A 27,699-nucleotide genomic window follows, 5' to 3' on the forward strand; every position below is an offset into this window, starting at 1 on the left:
AGGAGTTCCCAAGATATTGCATTCACAAGGCCAAAATCCTGTTTTGTGAGATCACCATGACCATGACCTTTGACCTTTGATCAACCAAAATTTAATCAAGTAGTCCTGGAGTCCAAGTGAATGTTTGTGCCAATTTGAAGAAGTTCCTTCAAGGTGTGACTAACCCTCCATGAAGGCAACAAAATGCTCTGGCAGTTGCCGGCTCTGAGGAATAAAAAGGGCAGTCTTGGTGATGTATTAAAGGGGACATATTATGCTCCTTTTCAACAAGTTTGAATAAGTCTCAGAGGTCCCCAAAACATGTCTTTGAAGCTTTTTGCTAAAAAATCCACTCCGATCCTATATTTCAGCATGCCTGTAAACCCCTCTTTTTGAGCCCTGTTCAGAACAGGCTGTTTCTGTGTCTGTAGCTTTAAATGCAATGAGCTGTGCCTGACCACGCCCCTCTCCGGAAGGGGATGCCGTTCGGGCTTCTGGCACCGTGCGCTAATGTTTACGGTGACCGTGACCGGCAACCTGGCGTCGGTAGCGATTTGGTTCAACCACACAACTTTTATCCAGAATCTGAGTCAGAGGGAGAGGCTGCTGAAGAATGGTTGGTAACCAATTTTGTGTATTTTGACTTTACATTTTCAGTTTGTTGATGAGAGCTGGCACACAGTTACTAACATGTAGCTAGGTAGCTAATGCTAACTGTTACTGTCTCGTCATTACTGGAGCTCTTTTGGTAAATAAGCACTATTGTGAATAGTGTAATGTAGTTATCTGTCATGCCTCCTTAGATATACTTTTACAGTCTGAAAATGTTTGTTGTATGTAGACTGCTACAGGTGTTCAATGTCAGTACTAGTCAGATATTTTAATAGATGCTGACAAAGTAAATCATTTTTCTCCATGTTTTGAGCAGAGATGCTCATCATGACATCTTCCTTTATGTAGTAAATTTATTTTGTGTATTACAGTAAAAGCTGTAAATCAGCATAAACATGTCTGACAGCAACAGTAATCTTTAGTCAAAGACTAAACTGGGCAGTTTTCTACACTGCACTGTTGTCAAGCTCCACATTATATGCAATAAGTGACATGTTATAAATTACCTCGGTTATATCTGTTATATATTTTGGATAGGTGCTCCTGTGGAAACTGTGCAACCATGCCCACAGAAGCTGAGAATATCTGCTGCTAGGAGATACCACAGGTAACATTCTCACTAGACAAACTAATCATTAATTTGTTTTGATTACATTACATTTATAATAAACCATAGAATGTCCCATTTGCAATTCACTGTAGGTTACCAGACGGCTATGGGAGATCGAGGAAGATTTACCATGTACGGTCGGCCGTCCTGGGTTGGAGCCGCTCTGCCTCATTGTGTACTCCCTCCAGAATGCCTGCAACATGTACCGCACTGACTACGGTCCTTTACAGTTGAGAGGAATACACCAGTATGTTTTGCTTCTTTGTAAAAACATAGTTTCAATCTAAATAAAAGATGTTAGGCAGTCTTGTTTTACTTCAGTGCACATAATTTTACAATGGTAATAACACACCACAAATAGAGTAACACACACTCAAATAAATTAGTTTAGCTGCTCTTAGATTTGTAAAGTTCTTCTATCAGCAGATAGTGTGCATATAATATATGAATTCAGAGGAGTCATTTCTTTAGTAACAATCAAGCATTTATTTACATCAAATGAGGCAGTTATAATCAGTGATAATAAAAAAAAAACTGTAGGATTCACTGGATCCATATAAAAAATTGTGAGACACAACATAGATATATGTTTGCAAGACTAAATGCCCTGTCCAGTTGTTTTAGTCAGTACAGGTATCTAGCCTATAGGAGCTTTGTGAGCTGGTGCTGGGGCTTCCTTGGTTGCAGAATCTGGGTCGTCATTCCAGCCTGCGTGGTCCTACACATCCATGCCGTGTTTCCTGACGCCACAGGCCGGTACGTGGGCTTTAGACTGGCCCATGATAGAACCGGGACACAGAGCTGGATATGACCTCCTCCTTCTCAGGCCGCTCGAACTGTGCAGTGAGGTCCTCTGGGATGGGGATGGCCAAAGCAGCTTCTGTGTATGGTCCCAGGTCACAAAGACTTTTTCAAATATGAGGTCCACCACATTCCCTGTTTGATAAAACACAAAAGATTTTTTTTTTTTACATTTTTCACTTTTTTTTTTTTTTTTTTACAAAACAATGATTGAAAGTCTGTTTCTAACTACCTCCTGATATTTTCTTTACTGTATTTCGTTGTTGATGGAACTGTCATAACATTATACGTGCAATATTTAATACAATGTGTACAAAACATTTTTTGGTTGAAAAATAAAATAATATAACACTTATAGAATGTCAGCCCAGTCTTAATTGGTTTAGCTCTGCATTCTCCCTTCATGGCTTTTGGAAATTGGACCTTGAACAGTGGTTCACCTTCTTTTGTTTGGGCTTGTGGTCGGTCAGCATTTTCATTGTACTACATGGCAGCCAGGTGACAGATGATGACAGAAACCTTAGCCTACACACTCTCACAAGTTGTAAGTAACCACAGCTTCATTTACCTGCACATTATTCCAAGACTGATAAATGACTGTTAGGTTTATCAAAAGTAGATGCACTTCAGATGGCTACAGACCTGTACTTCTGATGTGAGGCTGAAGACTCTTCAAGGATAACTGTGTGCCTGCAGTGGGTCAGTCTGGCATGCAACATCCCCTGTTGCAGGAAGCTGTATAGATGGCCTGAACAGAGGAAACAGAGATTACACCAACATCTCCTCAAATGTGTAGTTATGGCAACAGCTGAAAACAGTGCAAGAATGATAACAGATGCTCTCAATTATGTGTAAACTGGGTTGCCGATAGCTTGTAAATGCTGCAAATAGCTCACTATATGTGCAAGATGCAAAAAATGTGTATTATAGACTATCCCCTTGGACATATCCACTTAACTCTGCGCTTATCTAGATATTCCCTACAGGCACTGTATCTGTAAACATGATATAAACGTTAAAACGGCCGTTATAAGGCATGACTCTCAATAATAACTTTCACAGCACTAATAAACAAGCCCGGACACCTATGCTAATCACTACGAGCTTATTTTTAGTCCGAATTTTACCTGCTTGACTTTACAGACAGCTAAAACGCCTTTAAAGTATAATACATTTAACAGGGTGGCTCTTATCAATGTCACACGGCGATACCAAGCAGAAGAATTGCATACAATCTGTACCCCGCTATACCCGGCTGCGTGTCGACGACGCTAAACGTTAGCCACGTTAGCTGCCATGCTAACAACACACGCAACAGGCTCTCGTGAACAAACAGTAAAGCAACATAAAATGGTAAAACTTACAGCTTCGAAGTTCAAAGTTGGGTCACAGACAGTCGGTACTGATCCAAGCTTTATCTTGAGACTTGTAGCAAATCCTGCGTTGTCCTGGCCCTCGTTGAGAAAGCAGTCCGAGGTGAAACGGTTAGCACAGTACAACACTTTCGGAGTTGGAGCGGGAACATTTCCATCAAAAATAAAATTAATCCACTGGGTCTTCAGATCCTCGGGCGTAGGGATTAAAAAAAGACTTCTGTGTTGGTTTGTGCAGCCAACAACAAAGCAACTACTGTGTTTCGCTCGTACCTTCGACATTGTTCTACCGAAAGCTAGTGTTCGCGAGGGAAGTAACGATACCGTCTGCAACACGGACTCAGGGGGCGGAACACACACCTAGCTCGGGGAGCGTCACCCACCCGGGGGGAGGGGCATCGCCCTTCTTGACGTCACCAGGGGCGAATCTCCAATCCGCTCGTTTGAGCACACATTTCTTGAAAGGTGAAGAAAGCAAAAGAACGAGAGGATGGACTTTTCTCATGTTTGGGGGGTCCGTAGACACGCCAGGGACACATACTACTGATAGAAAACCATGGAAAAGTGCATTTTGCATAATAGGTCCCCTTTAAATATGGGCTAAGGCTGGACTGCCCATCTCCAGATAGGTATAGCAGGTCACCCACTAATCGGAAGGTCAGTGTTTCAGTTCCAGGCTCCTCCAGTTTGTGTCCTTGGGCAAGATACAGAACCCCAAATTGTCCTCAATGTATCATCCGTGTGTGAGTGTGCGTGTATGGTAGAAAAGCCCAATGTGTTGGGAATGTGTTGTGGCTTCCATTGGTAACTACTTTGAGTGATCAATAAGACTAGAAAAATAAGTGCGGTCTACTTATCACTGTGTTTACATCTAAGATAACCTTAGGAGAGATGAGTGGTTCTAACTGTCTCTCTGGCAGAGACAGCTTGTCTACACAGCTGACATAGACCATCATAGAACACTTAGTTGGAGGTCAAGGCTTGGCTGGGTAAGCTAGACTTTTAAAGTATTCCTTTAAAAGAGCTACACACAGCTCTTTGTCAATGACTTACATGTTGGTCTCAAGTACTCCTAACCCAATCACTTCTTTTTCCACCTCTTGCTAAACACACCATCAGTCAGATAGCCAAAGTATTTTTAAAGGTTAGTAAAATGAGGATTCTAGAAAACAGACAATGGCGATATGGGGCCACTGTGAGAGTCTTACCAAAGGTACTTGCAGCTTTTCCAGCTGTTATCAACTTTAACAGCAGCCTTCCCATGTGCTGCAGCGAGAGCATGACTTGTGAAAGTATATACAAATTAAATGTTGGAGACAGCGTGTACACCAGCAGTCAGCAAGTAAGTTTGGCCTTGGACCAACTTTTTTCTAATCCATTAGATGGTGGGCCAGAACCTAATCACCAGATCATTATAAAAGGCTAATTTAAGAAAATGATTGATAAAAATGCAATCGGGTTTTACTTTGTTTGTTGTTAACATGTGGCGCTGTGACCTACAGTCACAGATAGGGGAAGGCAATCTGGTAAAAATATTATATGATCATTGAGTAGATTCGCAATCTACAAACTTAATCATGATCTGCATTCTGTTTCTGCTCTGATTTTATTCTGAAAGTACTGACTTCTATAACCAAACCAATCACACTTTTAGCTTAGTTCATATGGCGTATTCATTTGGACAGCACTGTTATTTATTTATGAGCTGTTATATGTAAGTGTTTTAATTTAAAAGTTAATTTGCTGCTAACCAGCTAGCCCCGACTCATCCCGCCTCAGGTTGTTCTTCCTGCAGGCAGGTCTCTGGTTCCACAGCCAGACTCTTAACTCCTGCAGCTTGTGACGTTGGTTCTTGCTCTAGTCAGGTGGAGAACTGGATCATGTGCTTCTACGACAATCTCACCGAGGTTGCAGAGCAGAACAAGGACTGCTGTCAGCTGCAGTTAGTGAGCTATTTTTTTTTTTTTTTTTTGGCCCATGGAGCCGCCAGTTGCCGACCACTGGTGGACACAGTCTCATAGGACATGAAGCGCACATTGGTGCAGGACCCACCAAGCCCTTAAGAGTCTACAGCCTTATCCTAGTAGCTGAGGCCGTGACGGACAATTTATGTTTGAGCTTTTGTTTTATGTTTGGAGTTTATTAATTTGGTCATGGTCATTTCTTGTTTTATTTTGTAGTTACTTTCCTTGTGTGTCATGATGTTTTTGCTTCCTGTCTTTGTCCTCTTTCCCTCCAATTTGATTGTCTGCCCCGCCCTAATATGTTTCACCTGTGTTTAATCACCCTTGCCTCCCTTGTGTCTATTTAGGGTCTCTGCTCCCCTTTGTCTGAGTCGGTTCGTCCTGCTTTACCCTGTGGAACTTCTGTTTGGCTTTTTGATGTTTCCTTGCGTCCCTTACTCCTGTGCTCCTTGTGTTTTTGGTTGAGTAAAGTATTTTCACTCCACCTTCCAGCATTTGTGTTTTGTCTGCATTTGGGTCCAGATAACATAAAATGTGACAGATTTGTGCTAAACGCTCAAGGCAAAACTGTTAACATGCTGGTCTAGTTTGCGATCTTAACTTGGTATGTTAAAATTTACTTAACACAAAGTACAGTTGCAGGTAATGTCAATGTTTTGATGGTATTTAGTCAGAAACCACAAAGATTTGACCAGTTTGAAGGTGCACAGTCTCCAAAGTTTGTCTGTTTGCACAGAATCTTTATCCATCATTATTTCATCCAACTAATCCATCCATCATCAGCATGGCTACAAACCAGTATCACCAACAGTAACGTGCTTGCAATCAGGGAATCAAAATCAGACTCATAAAAATCTAATAAATGATAATAAAACCAGTGTCGTACATGATTAAACATTCATTATGGAGCTCTTATGTCTGTAATGTATGTATGTATATATGTGGATGTGGCCTTTGTAGCTGAAAGCTAAACCGAAATGAGACGGTCTGGTCAACGGAGGATTTCCTCTCCGTGTGACCAGCTGTGCCGGCCCTTTCTATCGTGTCAAAACTCAACAAAACCCTTGTCACCTAGCAACCTTGACAACACGTAACTTGTCCGTCTGTCCATACGTACATAAGTTCCATTCTCATAGACACGATACCTCAGTAACGCCTTGAAGGAACTTCTTAAAATTGGGCAAAAACATTCACTTGGACTCAAGGATGAACTCATTACATTTTGGTGGTCAAAGGTCAAGGTCACTGTGACCTCCCAAAACACTTTTTGGCCATTACTCAAGACAGCAATTATGACAAAATTTACACCAGTGGTTCATATTTTCTATAACTGTGAATAAACAGGAATGTAACCTGAAACTAGTCTGAGTGGAGGACGCAGACACAGGAGGAGGTGATTCTAGTTTGACTCTAACTTGAGGTTTTAAGGCCACCTGTTTTTTTTTTTAACAGCTGTACTGTTAGTTCTTCAACTATCCTAAAAGTGATCAGGCTCTCTGTTGACATTGTTTGCTGCCATATTATTGTCATTACTGACGTGCAATGAATCTTGGGATAGGTTGGGCCACAAAGGAACCACTCGTTGAAGCTTTCGTTGCCCAGGAAATTTGAAGGAGCATTCGAAGGAGCCTCCCAAATGTGACACAGTCGGTCTTCAAGTGCAGCCTCTGAAGGATGCGGCCACTGAAAAGGGACACAGCTAGTGACTGTGTCTGGCCAGGAACTAGTCCAGGCAGAGAGAAAGAAGTCTGACCAGGACAGTATCAGAGTGTGGCACACACTGTGTCGGACTTCTACTTGATCACAGCTGAAACTGTTTGTATCCAGGGTGAAACTTCCCTCTGAGTCCCGGCTGCTCGGGGAGAGGGTTCACCAGATGTAATGGAAAAAATCTCTCTCACACATCTGAGAGCTATCAGCTGCCCTGACATCATCTGAACAAACAGGCCTGATGACATCATACTGTACAGGAGACAGAGAGAGAGGCCATGTCTCAAATGGGATACCTCAGTTAGCACACTAACATGTAGTACACTGTGTATACAGTTTACTCACTGAACAGGGTAGTGTTGGCCTTTGCTTAATTCAAACTTCCAATACAATAATATTTCTTAATATTTTAACTTTAACTGTGGACGATTTGCCATATTAAGATTCAAAAGTAGTGGTTCTGGAGTAAAATATCCTCTGTGACTGATATATTACTATAAGGCATTATTAGACTATTAATACTGATGGATCAGTGTGTAAGCACCATGTTACTGTTGTAGCTGAGGTTGAGCTAGTTAATATTACAGTTAACAAGTTAAGTGGTTCTGAACATGGGGTCATGGCCCCTCAACAGGGACACAAAATAAATCTGAGGGGTTGTGAGATGATTAATGAAGAGAGGAAAGAAGAAAAAACAAAGTTCGGATTCACAAATGTATGTTCAGTTTTGGACTTTTCTTTCTCAAATGTTTAAAAATGACTAGTTAAGGTTTGTTCTTACATTATCCCAAATGTTTCCATCAAAATACAAATCTGTCATTTTAATCAAGGTCGCTTGTCAATAACGCTTTGTGTATGTAACAGCATTGTGGTTGTCCGCCAGGAGCATTAGGAGCATTTTTATGATGCACTTTTCTACTATTTTTATTACGTTTTTAACCAAAGACCTATTTTTTTACCCAATGAAGAATTTTGTCCAGATCTGAATCTTAAGTTATTAGAGAAACAAGCTGAGGAAATGTTAGAAACACTGATTTTAAACATGAAACTGCTTTATTTGGTGTTTTAATCATATTTAGTCACCGGGTTTGTTTTGGAGAGGAGGACACCTCTTCAAGTTATTTGGCTCCTGTTAAAAAAAACCCTGGAAGTCTGAATCAGAATGATCAGTTATCTCTTATCAGAGACAAGCTGAGCAAATATTAGCAGCAGCTAGGCTCACAGTTCATCCGACAGCTCTTGAATTGTATTGTATACTGTGATGTTCTTGTATGAACACAAGTCACAAATGTTGGAGACCACAGGTTTAACCTGTAATAAATATTGTATTTTATAATCTTTTCATGTGTCTTTTTTGTGTTGTTTTACTTTTTATTCAAGTGCCTTCAAACATACTGGTGTACAATAATAAAGTTGTTTAGAATGCAAATAAGAAAGTAAAGTACAAGCCTTGAAAACCACACACAGGTGCAGGACTGTTAAAGGTTCACTCCACAGAGAATCCTCTCATCGGTGATACAGCGCTGGCTCCCTCTAGTGATCGATACAGGAACTGTCAACAACAATCATGGTCACTTATTCTTTATGTCAGATTTGAACTGAAATTTGTGTTTCTCTGAGAATAAATTGAAATAGTTTCAGTCAGAAATATAAACACATGTTCATGTTCAAGAGACAGACTCAAACACTAGATGCTGATCCTGTGAAGGCACTCTGAGAGGATTTAATGAAGCAGACATTTTACTGAATAGAATTAACGATTCAAAGAAAACTGCATCAGTCAGGATGTGATTTAATGTGGAACAACAATATATATTACATTCACATTTTTAAATGCACACCACCTCTACCTATAAAGTTTTATTGTTTTACAAACTGAATAAACGATTTAATGAGGCCTATTTGACCCTGATCAACAGGTATAGAGCCTGTAGCTTACATTTGATGTTTTCAGCTGATCAATTAAATTTTATATGATGATTTTACCACCACAAATGTCTAGACACTGTTTCATGAACCTTCTCTACACTGCCATGACAAAATTCTGACTCATTTATCTACAGTGTTTATTTGTTTTGTTGGTTGCTAAAACTTAAACATTTCCAGACCAAATACCAAAGACATGAACTCAGCTCAGTGGTCACTGTGGCTCTGCCAGGACTGCAAATACTACGAATATTTGTCTAATCTCTAGTTCTTAATGATGTAATCCTGTTGAAAACCAGGATTGAAAAGTGCTAAATAAATAAAGTTATTATACATGTTATTATACATGGTTTCTACATCTTTTCATTCACATTTTCTCTCAAATATGGAAACTTTGAGACCTTTACTTGAAATTAAAAGAAACTTCTGAGGGTTTGGACAATGTTTGGCTTCACTATCTGTTTCACTCTTGGTCATTTTCCAAGAACTGAAATATTCTGGTTTTAAGTACAACATGTCTGATCTGGCCACTGTGACTCAAGATTTACCAGAAAGCAACAGCTGGGTTTCCTGCGTGTAACCTTACATGGATTTCACAATTACTGAGCTCAAGCAGAAAATGGATTTTCAGAGTGTGTTGTTAGAGAGTGGCAGGGACGACGATGATGATTTAGCTTTATAGAGGAATCATGTTCCATATGCCAACTGCAAGGGCAAAACCACAGCAGTCAAGCTAAGTCTCAGTGCATTGTTACTTTATTAGCAAACATTTATCAACAAAACTAAGCTTAAATTACCAGTGAGTACACATATAGCAGCTTCATGTTCATTTCCATTTTTTTCTGGCAGCCTTATCATATTTGATATCGTACTACATATGCATACCACAACTATTTGAAAGTTGACTGTGGTAACAAAATGTAAGTGGAGACACAGGACATGAGATTCACTGGATCCTCTTCTTTCTGGTTTGGGGTGATGGTTTCTGTGTGACCCTGAGGCTGGTATCCACCAGAGTTTCTCTCTAAATGAGTCTCCTCCTGAACCCCAGGCTCTGAGTTGCACTGTCGATCACCAGTCTGCATTATCAGGTCATATGACGGGTTAGGAAATACACTTCTGAATGGAGAAGACGGTAAAGCAGACTGAGATGGGACTGTTGTAGTGGGTAAACAGAGCGGTGCTGGGGTGCAGTTTTTCAGGGGCTGGTTGTAGTAACCATTTGAAGTTGGAGAAAAAATGAAAAGTGTGTTCTCGTTGCTGACATAACCATTCACCAGTGCTCCTGGTTTACAGAGCAGCTCTTGAATATCCATGATATCTGCTTCACTGTGGTAACACTCCTCCACGTGAAGAGGACGGCAAATGTGCTCAACCTGGAAAACAGACAAAATGACCTCACATGTATAGAAAAGATGGGTCGTAGCTGCATGTACAAAGATGGCGATAATGGGTAAACCAATAATGCATCAATAAAATGTATTTCCATTTCCTTATTGCACGCCCATAGAAACTGGTGGACTCACAAAAGTCTAAAATCATGCTAGTGGCCTGTGAAGCTGCACTAATGCTAATGTCAGCATGGTAACATCCTGAGAATGACTATGCAAACATGTTGATGTTAAGTATCTATAATGTGAACCATGTTTACCACATTAGTATAGCATGTTAGTGTGCTAATATTTGCTAATAAGTGCTAAAAACGAAGTACAACTGAAGTTGATCGGAATGTTATCAGTTCTTCCAGGCATAGAGCGCTGCAGGCATGACATATTTTTGTTGGCCAACCAGTATGTTACCATCCCCCTGGTTCCCTCCACTAACAGCCAATGGGATTTTAACATTGTCTCTTGGTTTATTAGAGAAAATAAACAGTTAATGATCCTGACAGGTTTAGTTCAGCAGGATCATCTTCACTAATGAACTCCACTTCATGATGTTTGAAGCCTCAATACAATCAGCAGAAGTAAAGAGCTAATGTTAGACTATAAACCAACTACACCACGGTCACATGACTTCAACACCACGGTCACATGACTTCAACACCACGGTCACATGACTTCAACACCACGGTCACATGACTTCAGCCTCACCACCACTAAACTTCAGCTTGTAGTTTGATTTAACTCTGACCTCTCCTACAAAAGCCTTTACTCATACACAGTTAGTAGCAGTTTGTATAAGCACAACTAGTGTGTAAAGGTGAACTGGAGAGTCGATCAGTTTTCACGTTCAACGTGATGATGTTTAACGTCTCCGACAACCTCATTTAGACACTTGTTAGCAACCTTTTTTAACAGACATGAAAGCTTCAAGAGTACAAAAAGCCACCAATAATGTACCATAGTAGGAACCAGTCATTGACCATAAATATTAATGCATTTAGCATTTCACTTCCATAAAAACGGGAGGACTCACAAAAGATAATGTAAAATAAGTTTACAGCTATGCTAGTGCCACTGTGAAGCTGCACTAATGCTACTGTTAACTGTTGATTTCTTGGGCCTTGGCGCATTGAGGATAATCCTGGGATCTTTGGCAGGTGATTAGCTACAGCCAAAGTGTTCTTGTCAAGCTGTCCTTGACTCAGCTTCCACTGTTCTGACATCAGTTATGATATTGCAGCACATGCATAGACGTGTGTGGACACTAAACTTGTACATTAAGCATTAAGAGGCAACAATAGCAAGTGAACAAGCAAATGGCACTGTTTTATCATCTCTCTGTGAGATCTGCAGTAAGTTTGAAACTGGAGACAGGAAACTGGAAACTGGAGTAGAGAGTTAGAGCTAGTTAGTTAGCAGTTAGCAGTGTAGCTGTGAACGTGCAGATCAGTGCATGAGAACTTCAGGCTGTTCCCTCGCCTCCCCTGAGCTTCAACTACAGTCAAGACTATGAGCCAACAAAGGTTTACAATACTGAGGCAGGAAAATACAGGATTCTACATGTCACTGGAGTGTCATTGTCAGTTAATGGTAAATGTTTTGAAAATGACCTTTAGAAGTGATTTTGTAAAATATTTTTCCTCTATAGTGCACATTTGATATGTTTCAAAGGAATCATCCTAAAACTTCTTGAATTTCTTGAAAAAGGCCTTGAATTTAATTTACTAGTTTATTTACTAGTGCTACAGACTTTAGAAAGCTCGCTCTAGAGCCACAGCTGGCATTATACAACTGCTGATACTTTTCATGTGTAAAATTAGCGGCGTGCCTCTTTAAGACAGTTTTAAGAACCTACCGGTGATGTTAACCACTTGTCCGTGAACAGTGGCCTTGGGATTGGAGGATACACCTTCTGTTTGATGCTGTTGGAAGGTAAGAATGCATGAAAATAAATCACAGACAAAGATACAGTAACAACGTGCTCTCATTCATAGTAGCATCAGAAGCAAATTACATAGAAAATCAATGTGCTGATTTTCTTACCACACCCAGTGTCTGTAGCAAACGACAGTGATGAGGCAAAGGAGACTAAAAACAGTGACTAGGGAGATGATGACTTCCTTGATCAAGTTATCAGCTGGTGAGCGAAGACAAACAGCTCAGATGAGGAACGAATGAATCAAATAAACTACATTTGTTTTACCATAGATAATGAATTTCTACACAAGGTCTGGAAGTAAAAGGAAACAACATACTCTGCGAATTCAAGCTGGCAGGGAATTCCTTAGTGCCACACTCTCCCAAAGCAGTCAGTGCCTTCACTGTAAATCTATATGAACTGATCATCAGGTTTCTTGCTGTGAGGCTGATGGCTTCAGGACTGTCTAAACCAAGAGAAAGAGACTGTCATTAGAGAGTTAGTACAAAGTGCTTGTTATCAGATTTTGATTTTTTTTATCAGCTCCAATCCTTCATAGAATCATTTGTAGCCTATTATCATAAAAATAAGTGGACATCACAATACCTGTGCTCACATTGAAGAATATTTTGTTGTTGTTGTTGTTGTTGTTGTCTTCTCTCCAATACAGAATATAGCCTTCTATGAAAGCAGTCTGTTCTGTCAGAGGCACTGGATCCCAGGATACCTCAACATTTGAATCCTGCTGTTTCCATTTCAGTCTTTTAAAGAGGTCCGCTTGTATTTCTGGAAAAGCATAACAGGTAAAACACTGAAAAAGTGCTATTTATTAATGGTTGTGTAAACGAGATTTTAAACATTAATATAGCAGCTATACAATAACTATTTTCTATGTAAAGATATAGTGGAGTACCATTGGTCCTCTCCAAGTTTTTTAGACACACAGGCTCCGCTACAGTTGCCACCTTTTAAGTGAAAGTATAAGGGAATTTAAAGCCAATACACATTGTTTTATGTGCTTATAAACCACAATTACAGAAATATCAAGGGTAACAAAAAATGTAGCCTAATGCTGATTGATAATGCTAATTTACAATTAGTATTAGAGAAGAAAGGCAGGGAGAGAGGATGACATGCAGCAAAGGGCCACGGGTCGGACTTTGGCTTAATCCTTGATGACATGCGCTCTACCAGGTAAAACGCCAGTGCGTCATACTGCTGTCTTCTACTTTTTTCACAGCACACAGAGCTCGTCAGTCTATTGTTAATTGATAAACTTGTAGGCTACAACTGGTTCGGTTTTACTTGACATTACATTAATCACAGCACTTTGGGGACATAACATGAACGAAAATACAGGACAAATTGCGTCCCGTTTCGATTCAGTACAGGACGCAGCATTTTATTTTCAAATACAGAATTGGATGGCAACTCTAGGCTCTGACCACAGGTGAGATGACAGTGTGCAGTAGGCCATACAGCGTTCAGGTGACAGTGACCTTCCAGAATTTCCTCCACTGAAGAAGAAATCAAGTTTTAGTCTAAAAAGGCCTCAGACAAAGAAAGAGATGAGACCAGAGCACAGGTGGACTGGCCATGGGGACTGCCGGCTCAAATCCTGGTCGGCCGGCGGACTGTAAAAATATCTATAAAGTTTTTAAAGTTTTTGCCGTGAGTGTCATTCATGCAGCCTGTCCCGACCGTGGAGCCAGTACTGGTCTGGTTTTACAGAGAGGAGAACATTATGGTTTTTCCTCTCCTCCATATGTCAGTAACTTGATGGTTCATAATGTTACATATCTGTTTTCAATAGTGATGGCTACAGTAGACATGATAACGTGAGCTGACTGTTAAAAATATTATAAATGTGTTCAACAAATTTTGCTATCGCTAGTTGGCTAACTGTCAGCGTTGCTGTGGAGCATATCACAGCAATGCTGACAGTTTGCTGACTGAGTGTTTTGGTGAGATGCTGCTGGTCTACAGCAACATCTAGCAACAGTGATGATCATTTAATCAAACAATATGCCACAGGACAGTGAAACAGCTGTCTTACTTTTCTCTCTGATGTAGCCCTCTCTTCTTTCTAGCAGCACTGGAGCTCCCTGGGTGCAGGCATATATGGACAATGAGTATCTCAGTCCATCTTTGAATTGTTCTGAATTTGGAAAGTAACAACAGAGATGTATTGTAACTCAAGGAAATGTAACATTGCATAGGTGCAACTGTTTTGTGGGCAAAGAATAAGACATACCTGAAGATATAATGGCGTTAGTTTCATGAGGAGGCACTTTGAGCCACTCCACGCTGCTGTGACCTGAGGTAGGACACCAGTCCACTACGTATCCACAACTTGCTGTAGGACTGGCAGACCAGGACAGGCTGAAGCTGCCGTTGACGCCAGCGATCCGAGAAGTGCTCACTCTGTTTGTGTCTGAAAATGAAGACTCAGTTAGAAGTCACATAAACATGTACAGACAGGTGAGAAATTAGAGGGAAAACCTCAGAAATGAGTGGAGACAATGGATGACAGTGCCTCCATCCACAGGACGCAGGGGTCACTGATGGTTTGATGAGTGTGAAAATGATGTGAATAACATGCTGTGATATTCACCAGATCTCAGTGGTCTTATTATATTTTTTAACTCTACACCCAGCCCACAAATTAGAACAGTAGTGTGTTTACAAAAACCAAAGCATAAAATTACAACCCCCTACTTCTTGGCCTGGTCCCAGCCAAGAAATAGTCAGAGAGCACAGAACCCCTGTAAACTGGAAACAGTGGACTTCATGACTTCAAAGGAATGATAATGTTACGGAATTTGTAAAGAGGCAACTGTTTCTTACAGGTTCACCATCTCAACTTCATAAGGTGATAATATGTTAAATTATAAGTAATATAGTATAAGTCTGTCTTATAGCAATAGTCAGGTATCCCTGTGTACAATGAAACAGGCTTTTCTTGCTGTATATCATTCTTCCTCTTCATATCAGCCATGAAAATGTGCTTTCAATGTCAGTGATGTTTTGTCCCCCACCATTTACACTGGAATTACATTAGGAGGGATTTAAAAAAAAATGTGAACCTATCCTCTAAGGCCTGAATTCTTCCCTCAGGGTGATGTGCACAGCTCTATTAGCTTCATACCTGGATTGAAGGGGGGGGTGGTGATGGTGGATGGGGATGAGCTGCCGTTCATGTTCCTTGCTGTAACGGTGACGAGATACTCTTCAGCGGTGTCTATACTAATTGAGAGATTGTGCTTGGTGTGAGCCACTGTGGTTCTGTTTTGTGGTTCTGTCTCTGTGGTCTTTGCCCAGGTCACTTCATAATCTCTGATGTGTCCATGACTCTGGTTGGCCAGCGGCACCTGCAGAGATAACACCAGGACTTTAGTTAACCTGACACAGTGCACCTAAGGAGACCATGGCAGTTTATAGGTTGTAGACAATGACTTTGTTCATGGTTAATAAATAATTTATTAATGCTTTATAGATTAGGTGCAAGTCATTAATTAGAGCAACTAGTAGTTTGCTGTGTCGTGAAAATCCATCAGGCTCCTAAGTCATTAACGAAGGGTAGAGAAAGTCTTACTGCTCTCCATCAAGTCTGTCACTGCCACTGTACATTGCACAGTATTAAATTGTTAGTTCAAATTTGAAAATCAAAATGCAAGAACAACAATGTAACATAATTTTCTATTTTTGCAAAGAATATTCAAATCACAATTCAAATGGAAATGCAATTTACCAAAGAATTGAAAATGAAAAAAAGCATTTGACATTTCATTTCCAAAAAACTTAACCAGCTCCACAGTGGACGATGTTCAAATACAAAACAGCACCCCCAGTCTATTGCATTTACATTTACATGACACCATGTTCTTTTGATGAAAATGAAAGTGCAATCTATCAGTCCTCTCATGGAGCAGACAGGTCTTCAGTTAGGACGTTCATTATGGCACCAAAAGAGCTGATACTGACTTACTTTCCAAATGACTGTAATCTCATTATCCTTCATCTGCATCCACACATCAAGAGCATCTGGAACTGTGGGGCAAAAACACAGTGACAGAGTACAGTGTACATCAGTGACCAGAAAACCAATATCAGCAAGAATGTTGAACGACACATAATACAGCCTGAAATTTACAGTGTAACTATGTCATAAAATACTTGTGAGTCATGCTGAAGGTACAGTGAAAGAAAAGAAGACTGTGGGGAACAAGAAAGAAGCAACTGGACTTTTCACTTTGGGGAACCTGGTTGTTATTGTGTAGTCAAAAAGTAAAAGGCAGAAAACACCCCCTCCACACTAATACGTTCTGGCATTTTAAAACGAAAACGTATCAGAAATAATCTGTGTCTATATAATCACACCTGAAAACACATATCACATGACCATTCACAAACACTGAGCACGTGCGAGTACTAACAAGGAACAGCAAAGACAGATGCAGCATTAAAACACAGATTTTAAGTGAACAACGGCTGCTAGCAAAGACAACAAGGTCAGTAACACTGTAATTCATGATAATGTTGTATTCACCACTGGTAGTCGAGGCTGATGAGAGCCAATCAGGGGGTGAACATGGGTGTGTATGTCACTGTCGTTTTTGCCCATCACCACACTACATTGAAACCTGGAGTTTTGAAACTAAAACAGGTCCAGCAGAGTTTCTAAAAGTCTCGGTTTTAGGTGCTTGAAAACTCTGGAGTAGTGTGAACGAGAGAAGTTAACGTAGCAAAATGATGTTTTACAATTAAAATCTATTGGTGTGGATGTAGCTTCACTGTGAAATGTCAAATGCATGTTGTACATTCATTTATTAACAAGCAAATTGGTATATAAGAGAAATTAGAATATATAAAAGAGGAGAGCACAATACATCACATCTGCTGAGAAATGGGGCCATATGTTTGAAAATGACCTCCTAGCATGCATGTTCATCCATCACTGCAGCAGTTCATAACAGGTACGCAGCTATGAAAGGCTTCTATTGTCATCTGATGACAAAAAACTATAACATAAGTCAACATGTAGGTGGATCAAGCATAGCTAAAAGTCAGATCAGTACAGGAGTTTTAAGGTTGATGCCGATATCAGTATTTGAGGCTTTAGAAAAGCTGATAACAAGTAGTCTCTACTTTTACATGGTGACCTTAAAGGTCCCATATAGTCTAAAGGCAGATGTCCATGTGTAGTGTGATTATAGATCAGGTCTAGCTTCTATATTAATACTGTGAAAGTATCAAAGCCTCAGTCCACAGAGAAATGCACACAGCCTGTATTCAGAAACTGAGTCGAGACTTCTGGAAATTTGTGATGTCACAACAAAGCAGTCACTTCCCTCAAGAGAGGCTCAGAGCCTCCTCCCTTCTGATTGGCTGACTGACCTGTTGTTACTAGAGCTCCAGAGAGAAGCCTGAGAGAGGAGATGTAAAACTACACTGAGATGGTTTGATTAGAAAATGAAGTTTTGTTACTCAGTACTGTATCTTGTACGTATAGGGTATTTGCATATACATAGGGCATGTTTTCTTCCTCCTTTCCTCTAAAATGCCCAGTTCTTACTCCCTTGTTCACCACAGTATTGTTTTCTTCCACTGCACCTATATTAAACATCAGTTGGAACGGGTACGTTTTTTATTATATCACAAAATTAGATTGTTAATCGCAGTCTGTTTTAGTGATACCAATTTGTTGTTTGTGTTTTTGGCTGGACCACAGCAGCAGGGCCAGCCCTATAATCTCGAATGTCACTGACTGACTGACTGATGGACTGATTGACTGACTGACTGATGATATTTCCACCACTGGTCAGTGGAGTACTGAGCTGCAGTCTACCGAGCCACTCTGGTTTCCCAGCTGTTCGGGAACTGCAGGGAAGAGGAGGAAACGCTTCCAATACCTTTCATTCCATGTATCATTATTACTAAAGGAGGCAGGGGAATAACTAAACTTAAGACACACTGAGCAGAGAGAGCAGGAGAGAGGGAGGGAGAGAGAGAAGTCATCGGTAACGAGGCTTCGTACTAACGACTATGACCAACTCTACATATCAAACAGAGGGAGTTAGACATGAAGACCTGTCTCTAATAAAAGTCTGTGACGTTCTGGAGTGAAGAAAATAAAGACTAAACTATTGTGGATTAAGACAAAGCCTGTGCTCTGTGTGAGAGACTCAATAAGGAAGTTGCTCTGCCTGGTGCTCCACCTGAGCATGTGTCATTTGGGTTTAGTCCTTTTCCCCAGCGGCCCGGGTTTGAGTCTGACCTGTGGCGCTTTGCTGTGTGTCATCCTCCCTCTCTCTCTCTCTCTCTCTCTCGCTCTCTCGCTCATTAGGACTGTTATAATGCCAAAAGCCTGAAAAAGACAAATACTAGGTTTTGACCTAGTCTTGCTTAATACTTACCATCACCCTTTGTGTGGAAGTTGAATCTTGTGCTCCAGTTACTCCATTTCCAGAAATGTTGTGTTGTTCCACATCGTACTTTCACGTTATACTGCCAGTGTGGTATCAAGTCAGTCAAAACTGCAGAATTAAGGCCAACTCCACAGGTCTCACTCTGGGAACATGATATGGACAAGATGGTATCAGTGACGGATTTTACTTTAAACTCCTTGCTAATTTCTCACCCTTCGTTCTCTGTCTACTCACCATGGTATTTGTGCTACCATGGCTAACGTTTACTTGGCATGTTATATTGAGATTATTGTACTGGGGCAGCTTCCACCCCCACTCCAAGCTGACAGTTCTGGCATTCACAGTAGAAGCTGTCACTCCCTCTGGAGCAAACATGTGCACTGAAACAGAAGACGCAGGATGATCAGCTGAATTACGATATAGTAGAATATATAATATAGAACAGGGCTTTCCAGTGCAGCATTTCACTTTCACATATGCCAGTGAAAATTAGAGTGTTGGAATGTGAAAAAATATGTTTGTAGTTCTTAACTCTTATTAGCAAAGCCAAGTGTACAGCGTTTATGAAGCAGCTTCACATTTTTAGCCAGTGCGAATCATTGTTTTCACCGATTAACAAAAAAAATGGTCGGTTATATAAAACTTATATAAACCCCAACCCTGTTTATCAAAGGCTAAAACATAAAATCAGTCATTAAGCACAATGCATCCTGGTCCTTTGTTAGGTCCCAAGTAGACTACAGCTTGCGTTTCTAAATTATTTAATTATCTTAAGTCAATTTGCTTCTGCATCATATGCATACTGTAAATTTAATGTTTTAAAAACAAATGCATAATAATTATATATAAAAATTAAAATAATTGTGTTTCCTAATTTCATCCAGTGCCCCTAAAAATAAATGTAAGCATAGAGACCTGTATGAATACAAGCATTTTAATAAAGCTGTACCTCTTTTAGTCAGGTCAGCCCTGTCTGAGAGCTCCACCGTCCCAAGTTCATTGTGTGCCATTAAGGTCCAGTTTCTCTCACCAACATTGACTTGCACTTTTTGTGAGCAACTCCCTGGAGACCCATCTGCACATTTTCTGGAATACAAATGCCAAGAGAATGTAATAGTTCAATGCATATGAATTACTTCATTCTTTCCCACAACATAAACTACAAGGACTACACCTCCAGTGTGGAAGCAAAGAAAGGTAAAAAAAAAAGAAAAAGAAAAAAGTTAATTTGTACGGAACTTAACAGTTAGTTATTGGGAATTATTAAACTGAATTACCACTGAAAACTTTATCATTTATTTAAAATTTAAATGCAATTGAAATATTTTATTTTGAAAATATCTTCTAACATTTCCACAAGGTATTTAACATTTAAAAATTTCAGTTATTCAGTAAAATACTTTTTTTTCTGGTTTACTAATTTAAATAAAAAATTCTTTGATTACAACTTGATTTTTTGAATTAACTGTAATTTTTAAATCAGTAAAAAGAATCTAAGAGAACCTGAATCCAGTTGTTACTTATGCTAAAGGCGTGGTGCTAAAGATGACTGTCGATCTGTCAGTTAATGGGTTAGGTCCACACTGAAATGTCTCAGGTAAACACTTTTATTTGTCCGATATTTTGGTTTATGACTAAATACCTGCAAAAATAATGATATCCCCACCAGCCTCAGCTGAGCAAATGTAGTGTCTAACACACTAAACTAAGATAATAAGCATGGTAAACATTATACCTGCTAAACATCAGCAAGTTAGCATTGTCACATTGTTAGCATTTAGCTCAATCCATATGCCTCAGTACAGCCTCACAGAGCTGCTGGGCTGTAGACTCTCTTTTGTGTATGAATTTGTGAAACTTTGGCTCATCTGTAACTTAACAAATTGAAAGTAGTTCAATTTCAAAAATACAGTAGTTTTTCAAATTCTACTACTTTGAATAAGCTGGAAATGTAGATAAATGATTTTTCAACAAATTTTTTTTATTGCAATGCAATGATCCAGTAATATTTACATATCAAATTTGAAGGAGAACTAAATTTTCGTGTTTCCAGGTGTTGGCATAGGTGCAGCACTGCTGGAGTGCATCGGATTGATGCTCCTCCATTTTTTTCTCCAATTGATAAATAAAATGTCCACACTTTCCGAAATCCAGTTGAAATATATATATTTTTAAGTGCCTGAAGATCCAACCATCTCTAAAGCGTGTGTCATGTAGAGAGCTAATAAAAACAAATTGAATGGTCAAAGTTGTCATATTGATATTTAAGGTGTAGCCTATTGATTGATTTCCAAATGTCAACTCATACTTTGAGTAACACAATATTCCACCTTAAAAGTGTCTGGTAGTTGCTGGTAGCCTCTGAGCTGCTCAGTGAGTTAAATTGTTAATTAGTAAAGATGAAAAGACAGAAAATATCCTTTCATTCATCATTCACTTTTCCAAGTTTCTTTATCTGTGATGCTTTTACACAGAAACATGACAGTCAGTCTGTTCCACTTGGACAGCTGGTGCTGCTGGAGATGAAAGCTAGCTTAGCTACGCTTTCATAGCCTAGCCTGTTAGCTTAGCTACGCTTTCATAGCCTAGCCTATTAGCTTAGCTACGCTTTCATAGCCTAGCCTGTTAGCTTAGCTACGCTTTCATAGCCTAGCCTGTTAGCTTAGCTACGCTTTCATAGCCTAGCCTGTTAGCATAGCTTGACCTCTGCCTGCACTGCAGCTTCTCCTCTGAACGGATGTTTTCAATGCAGCTGCGTTTGCTCGACACAAGTCAGTAAATTAAATCGTTGACAACACAAACTACTTGTGTTCATTCACCTGCTGCTTAATGCTACGCTAATACAACCTGCTACATCCATGCTATGGTCTTACTGAACTGAATGTTTGTCTGACGCTGCGTCAGATTCTCAACATAATCAAACTGTTAAGTCAGTCTAACATTTGATCATGTGATCATAAGTGAAAGCACACAGAGGCAAATACAGGCTTATTTTGTTTATTTATTTATGCAGCTATTTATTCATTTATTCATCTATGGATCTATCTTGATGATTCCCAGCCCACGTTCTAGTCCACTTTAGCCCCGGCTTACAACCCTTTTTTGCTTCTATATTCCAATCAGTGGCTACATCAACTGTAGTTTTATTACCTTCCAAGAAGCTTGTATTCTGTGGGTTTTGTGGGCAGGTGTGTGTGTCTTCCTACTGTCCAGTGACATCTGACTGATTCCAGATCCTGGGTTTCACACTGAAGATCCTTATCACCAGGTGGGTCTAGGCCATGGTGAATATCAAAAAACAGCCAGCATTTATTTCCAAGACATGTTTCAAATTCTAAGATCACAAAATTCAGCACAAGGCTGAATCATACTTACAGCCAATAAAGGCACAAGCTCCATTCTCAGTTGTTTTCCCATGACTGATGTTTGCTCTACATTTGACATCAGTGCAGCTGTGTTCTGACGGCAGGTTCAGGTGGAGAGTCAAGGCATATGTCCAATTGCTGATCTGGGTAATGTTATTGTTGGCGCTGCTGTACCCAATCAGATTCATCCCGTCAAAGATATAACCTGCTGGCAGGACACAGCAGAAGGTGACTCTGCTGCCAACCTCAAACACTCTGTCCTTTGGATAAATCTCCAGCTGTGTGGATTTTTCATTTCCTGTAGAAGAATAACAGGACATAATAATGAACACCATGACTGCCAAATATGTCAGAAGGATAGCTTAAATATTCAAGATCAATATGAACCTGGAAGAGTCTGTTCTTGTCTCCATGGGCCTGTTTGGTTTCTGTATCGGAGGCTGAGTCTGACTGAATGGGAAACACACTCCAAGGCCAAATAGGACGTCCAGTTCCAGGAGTGAGTGGATCCTATCTGGTCAGGTGTCACAGACACTTCATCCTAAAACAAATCATAAAGAAATTAGAGGTATGTTTGTTTGACTGTTCGACAAGTGGAGGTTATTGTTATGGACGTCAGCAACTGTGATGTAATAAAAATCAACTCGTACTCGATGTACTTGCTCGTCTGTGACAAGAACAAGCAGCTCATAGATCAGCAGGTCTTTAACAGCAGAGCATGAAGGGTCGTCTTCCCATGTAACCAGCATCATCTGGTTAGAGCCGGTGAGAGTCAGATTCTGAGGTCCGCACTGCAGAACACCTGAGGACAGGTAGAGAGGACATCAACAGCTGGAGACAGTGTTACAGCAACTACAAACACCATGACAGCACTGCTGATTGCTCTACTACAGTATTACACAGTTCATTTCATGTATCTATAATAGAAGTAGTTATAGTTAACACAGATTTACTGCCACAAATATGTTTATAAAAAAAGGTTCAAGCTTTTATTATATTGTTTTGGGTTGTCCGTCTGTCCCATCCTCATGGACACGAAGTTTCAGTGACGCCTTTAGGGAACTTGGACTCAAGGACAAACTGATTAGACATTGTTGGTCAAAGGTCAAAGGTCAAAGGTCAAGGTCACAGTGACCTCAGAATGACATTTTAAGTGTTTATTAGTGTATTTGTCAACAATAAAAACATGAACATCTATACACTGTTTTGAAGCAGATAATGAATGATTGACAAAAGAATAAAACACTGGTGTAATAATGTCAGCTGTCTTCATATTTTATATGAATATGAAACTAATTTGTCAAAAATATTTATCATGTTAATTATATTTGTTTATTCTGTGTATTTATTTACAAATACATTGAAAGAAGCCATGACATGAAAGCTCCGGAAGGATTTATTACGAGCTATCTGGAGCTCTCAGTGACTGATATGGTTTTACCAGCTTCATTTACTATGTTCTTTTCAATCATTTCTGCTGTAGTTTATTGTTGTTTTGCATATTAATATATTTATTTACATTGAATTTTATTTACAATATCTATATAAATAAACATATAAACAAAAAGTAGAGAAACTGTTCCCTCTTCTGTTTGTGGGTAAAGTTTTGTGTGAGTGTTCAGAGCACAGTTTATGAGATAAATGTGTGGAGGTTGGGGCATGGAGGGTGGGGATTTTTCCCATGACCCCTGAGATCCTTCAGCCAGGCCTGTAGATTCCCTACATCATTATAAAACCCATCTGGTTGGCATACAGTGTCTCTAATAGAGACCATATGAGCCCAAAGAGTCCATTACTGATTCTGAGTCAGTGCATCCAGAAAGTGACTTACTCCTCAAAACAGCACAAAGTAAATTCTTTGGTTTGGTTAATTGTCCCTTTATGTTCTCAGGGTTTACAGATGATTAGTAGGATCCTGCTCTAGATCCACCCTCTGTGTTAAAATCTGTAACAGAAACCACTAACAAACTGAGAACTCGAACTTGTAGAACCAGCACACAACAATAGAAATTTGAGAGCTATGTTCTATTTTGAGGCGCTAGCTTAGAAGAAAGTACTGATGAAGCACTTAAGAAATGATCAAATTAGAGATTGTTTTGGAAAGTAGCAGCTGCCTGTCTGCATTATTTATGTGGATAAAAAGCAAATTAATGGCCAATGTGTGATCAGACGACTTTCTGTCTTTGGAAAACACTGAAGCAGGAGAGGACACAGCTGATTATGTTGACGAGCAGATTCAAAAACAATAAGTTTTATGAGCGGCAATGTCATCCTCTTCCCTGAAGATGAAGTCGGATGATTTTGGTGCTTCCCTAACTTTACCTCTCGCCCCGCCAGCAATTTTACATCATTGGTTTTTTGTGAAATGTCATTTTAAATATTTCATTCCATTAGATTTGGTACAGATACTCATGGTACTCAGAGTATATAATGCTAATAACATTTCATCTAGCACCAACCACCAACAGGCCAAAGTCTTCTCTCATCTCAACATGAACACTTTCACACCAGTTATAGGAAACAAAAAAAAGAAAAATTGTATTTATTATTACGACAGGAAATTGGCTGCATACGCACTTAAACGCTTACAATCTGCAGTAAATGTGAACACGTTTAGAGACCATGGGCAACAGTCTTATGTCATTAATACAGTATAGCATCAGCTGTTCTTTTACTCAGAGTACCAGATATTCATTGTATCTGCAGGCTGTGAGAAGTTAGTGGAAGACATACTCACCAGTTTCTTGTCCACTTCCATCTTGTGTGCTCTTGCTGAACAGTGAGATCAGTAATAACCATGTAATCATTATAATCCTCCTTAAAATGACAGTTTGTAGTCAGTTGTTGAAGCTCTTGTTGAACATTTGCTCCTTGATGAGAAATATGTCAGGAAGTCTTCATGGATTCATCACAGAAAATACAAAAATATCAGCTGATCAGGCTGTGGAAGTAAATATCAGTTTGTTTCAGTGCCACTAAAATGAAATGATGTAAGGAATCTTGACTAGTTGTTGCGGATCTTAGTCATAGTGTCAAGTTACTCCCTGGAACAACACTCCCTTCCAAAGCAGCCAATGATAAATGCCGTGCTTGAGCTCACAACAATTGTGAAATCCATGTGGACCTCAGTGCAGGAAATGGGATGTGTGTGTGTGTTTTCTGGTAATCATGAGTCACAGTTGCTAGATCGGGCACGTCTGACTCTTTACAAGAACTAGTTCGAGTATCTCAGTGTGGTGGGCCCAAATCAACACAGTAAGAAGACTGCCCTTTATTTGTTATGATCATACATCACAGAGCCAAATGCCCTGAAGTAAGAAATCAGGAACCTGAACAACTTAGTTGCTGTTTTAGTTTTAAAGAAGTTTATCCTCTATTCCCTTGAAGCTTTTGTTATTCACACCAGGGTTGCTGTGTGGGCTGTTGGCATGAAAACCAGACAGGGGTGGTGCGGGTCGGGTGGAGTGTGTCAGTGTTCAGGAATGGGCTGGGACTTCACTGAGATAACACTGAAGGTGGCGGGAAGAGAGGGCGACTACGGGGTCCTGTGGTCACATGTAGTACAGGATGCTCTCCACTGCATCACACACACAGGCAACTGATCACCACGTGTGTGTTTGTTTATAAATGAGAGAGTGCTACATTTCTGTGTTGGTGTTTGATTTATTTCACTGGTTTGAAGTGAACCTGGCTCAGCTGCAAAAATTGGAATTGAAATTTTGTTTATATGTTGAAAATATGGAAGTTAAATGCCTTTAAAATAGTTGAGATCACTTGTTTTTATCACCCCCCATGATCACTTGGGGGTGGGGGGTAAGCTGTGTTTTGATGACACCTCCAGAAGGCTCAACAGTGACACCTGGCATCCCAGGTACACCCCCCCCTATGCTTTTAGCCCTCTGCTGGCGGACGTCATCCTGCTGCCCAGTCCCTGTCTTTTGGTTTGAGTCGGAGCCAGTCGCTGCTCTGCTCAGCAGCCTGAGCCAGGGATTTAACAGCCTGCAGGGAGGCCTGTCCTGAGACTCCCCTCTCAGCAGCCTGGTGGTTGGCATGGCCACAAGTCCAGTTATAACAGACAGCTTGATGTTGTCAGCCAGACCAGTAAATAGCCCAATGTTAAATTTCCCTCTCTAAGATTTGAGGAGTAAATTTCCATGTGAGGAATGTCATTCAAAGTGATAATTCTATTCCTTATCAATAACCAGACACAGGGTGCCTTTTTAAATGGATCATTTTTTTAAGTGTAAAATTTACTGGTTGTCAGTGTGTCTCTGTGTTACCGTCCACCTTACTACTGCCTGAGCTCGCTTATACTGAATCAGATGTTGGAAATCATGAGATATTTTTGCTAGCTTAAATACCTTATTTCTATTTTTCACTGCTTCTTTAAACTAATTGTCCCGCCGTGGTACCACCTTCTTCTTTATACTGCCTTGACTTTTATGAATGGATTCTAATGCAGCCAATATTATACTTTAATTTGCTGTGTCTCTGAGCTCATTCCATCATTAACCTAATTTAAATATCTATTTCTTGGTTCCAGAAATGTCTCAAAGATCCATTTCCTGTCCGTGCTCAGTGTGGTAGCATATTTATCTTGCACTAAACTGGGTAATGGTCACTGCACTGTCCAACCACACACTGATGATTGAGACCAGACACAGATTCTTTTCCTGTATTACATCTATTCTTATGTTACTGCCGTCATTTAAACTAAACTCTTAATTTCTACTAAATTCTCACCTAACCACTCTTCCATCACCTGTGTTGTGTCCAGAAAATCGCCACACCAGACAATATTACTAATACTCTGCCCTTCTGACTCCTCCAGCTTACTTAACTCTAAGTCTTTTGCACAGATTTCACAATCATCAACTTTCCTTTCAGCCCACAGACTCTTGTTCGCTTCCTGTATCTAATACTCTGTAAGGAATGGCTTCCTTTACACAACTGGCACCCCAGTTATTTTATTGATTCAATCTATTTAACTTTTGTTGGTGTTAGGGAGTGTTGGCATTTGTGACTGAAGCCTCTGTTTTCACAAAGCTACTGGGGATCCTCATAAAAGCAGCAACATCAAAACAGATGTTTAGTGTCTTCGGTATCTGGAGACGCTTTATCGCGTCTGAGAAAACAACCCTGATGATGTCATCAGGATTATTTTAGTTTGGCTTGAAACAACCTGGAGCTGTGAAGTCTGAATGGCTGTTAACAAGCCATAGAGGGTCTAACGAAAAGATGCCATAAATTGCATCATGGGAAATGATTAAAGATCAACGACAGTGCTTTTAGGGCATGACTCATACAAGGGACTGAAAACCAGGAAGTTTTTAAAATGTATTTTTTCCCATGAGTTTGACCTTTATGGAAGTGCAAATCTAAAACTGCACAAGTGCTACTGATAGCAACCAGGACAGTGCTGAGAAGGACAGTGGTGCTTCTCTAAAACTTCTGCAAATAATTCTACTGTAAGGACAAAACCAGCAAGAAGCCACAGCAAGTGTTTTTTAAAAATGTATTTAAATTAGGAGGAAGTGTTGAACAATTTGACACCCCCCCCCCCCACACACACACACTCACACACACTTCCTCTTATGCAATTTTCCTTCTAGACAATCCTCCCTTTAA

At 40.0% G+C, this 27,699-nt stretch overlaps 1 protein-coding gene and 2 long non-coding RNA genes across 4 annotated transcripts; 1 reads left to right on the plus strand and 2 right to left on the minus strand.

Moving 5' to 3' along the window:
- Nucleotides 1–489: 489 nt before the first annotated feature.
- LOC130186563 (uncharacterized) lies at nucleotides 490–1,505 on the plus strand. 2 transcript variants are annotated; one of them, XR_008830305.1, is made up of 3 exons: nucleotides 490–595; nucleotides 1,129–1,198; nucleotides 1,294–1,505. It is a non-coding gene; the product is annotated as an uncharacterized LOC130186563 (long non-coding RNA). The 2 variants fall into 2 exon arrangements; XR_008830304.1 differs by lacking the exon at nucleotides 490–595 and having other exon boundaries at nucleotides 657–1,198.
- A 155-nt stretch (nucleotides 1,506–1,660) lies between these two features.
- On the minus strand, nucleotides 1,661–3,830 carry LOC130186564 (uncharacterized). Its single transcript, XR_008830306.1, has 3 exons — nucleotides 3,367–3,830; nucleotides 2,645–2,750; nucleotides 1,661–2,137 (listed from the first exon to the last, which is right to left on the minus strand). It is a non-coding gene; the product is annotated as an uncharacterized LOC130186564 (long non-coding RNA).
- Nucleotides 3,831–8,825: 4,995 nt separating this feature from the next.
- On the minus strand, nucleotides 8,826–25,131 carry LOC130186016 (leukemia inhibitory factor receptor-like). The gene is made up of 17 exons (XM_056402707.1): nucleotides 24,809–25,131; nucleotides 22,722–22,873; nucleotides 22,459–22,612; nucleotides 22,082–22,369; nucleotides 21,857–21,980; nucleotides 19,656–19,792; nucleotides 18,941–19,086; nucleotides 18,695–18,848; nucleotides 16,267–16,328; nucleotides 15,427–15,649; nucleotides 14,533–14,712; nucleotides 14,335–14,436; nucleotides 12,885–13,064; nucleotides 12,616–12,744; nucleotides 12,404–12,497; nucleotides 12,216–12,282; nucleotides 8,826–10,351 (listed from the first exon to the last, which is right to left on the minus strand). Exons 1-17 carry the CDS (start codon nucleotides 24,876–24,878, stop codon nucleotides 9,866–9,868), a joined length of 2,748 nt encoding a protein of 915 aa, XP_056258682.1. The 5' UTR covers nucleotides 24,879–25,131; the 3' UTR covers nucleotides 8,826–9,865.
- Nucleotides 25,132–27,699: the final 2,568 nt, after the last annotated feature.

Source organism: Seriola aureovittata, chromosome 18 (genome assembly GCF_021018895.1).
Source record: "Seriola aureovittata isolate HTS-2021-v1 ecotype China chromosome 18, ASM2101889v1, whole genome shotgun sequence".
Classification (NCBI taxonomy): Eukaryota; Metazoa; Chordata; class Actinopteri; order Carangiformes; family Carangidae; genus Seriola; species Seriola aureovittata.

What these genes read in the sequence shown, in the direction of transcription:
- LOC130186016 (XM_056402707.1), bottom strand. Translation starts at nt 24,878, where the DNA reads ATGATTACATGGTTATTACTGATCTCACTGTTCAGCAAGAGCACACAA. An exon ending in ATGGTAGCACAAATACCATG is followed by an intron (nt 18,849 to 18,940) that starts GTGAGTAGACAG and finishes TCATGTTCCCAG; the next exon opens with AGTGAGACCTGTGGAGTTGG. An exon ending in TGCCAGCTTGAATTCGCAGA is followed by an intron (nt 12,498 to 12,615) that starts GTATGTTGTTTC and finishes TTCGCTCACCAG; the next exon opens with CTGATAACTTGATCAAGGAA.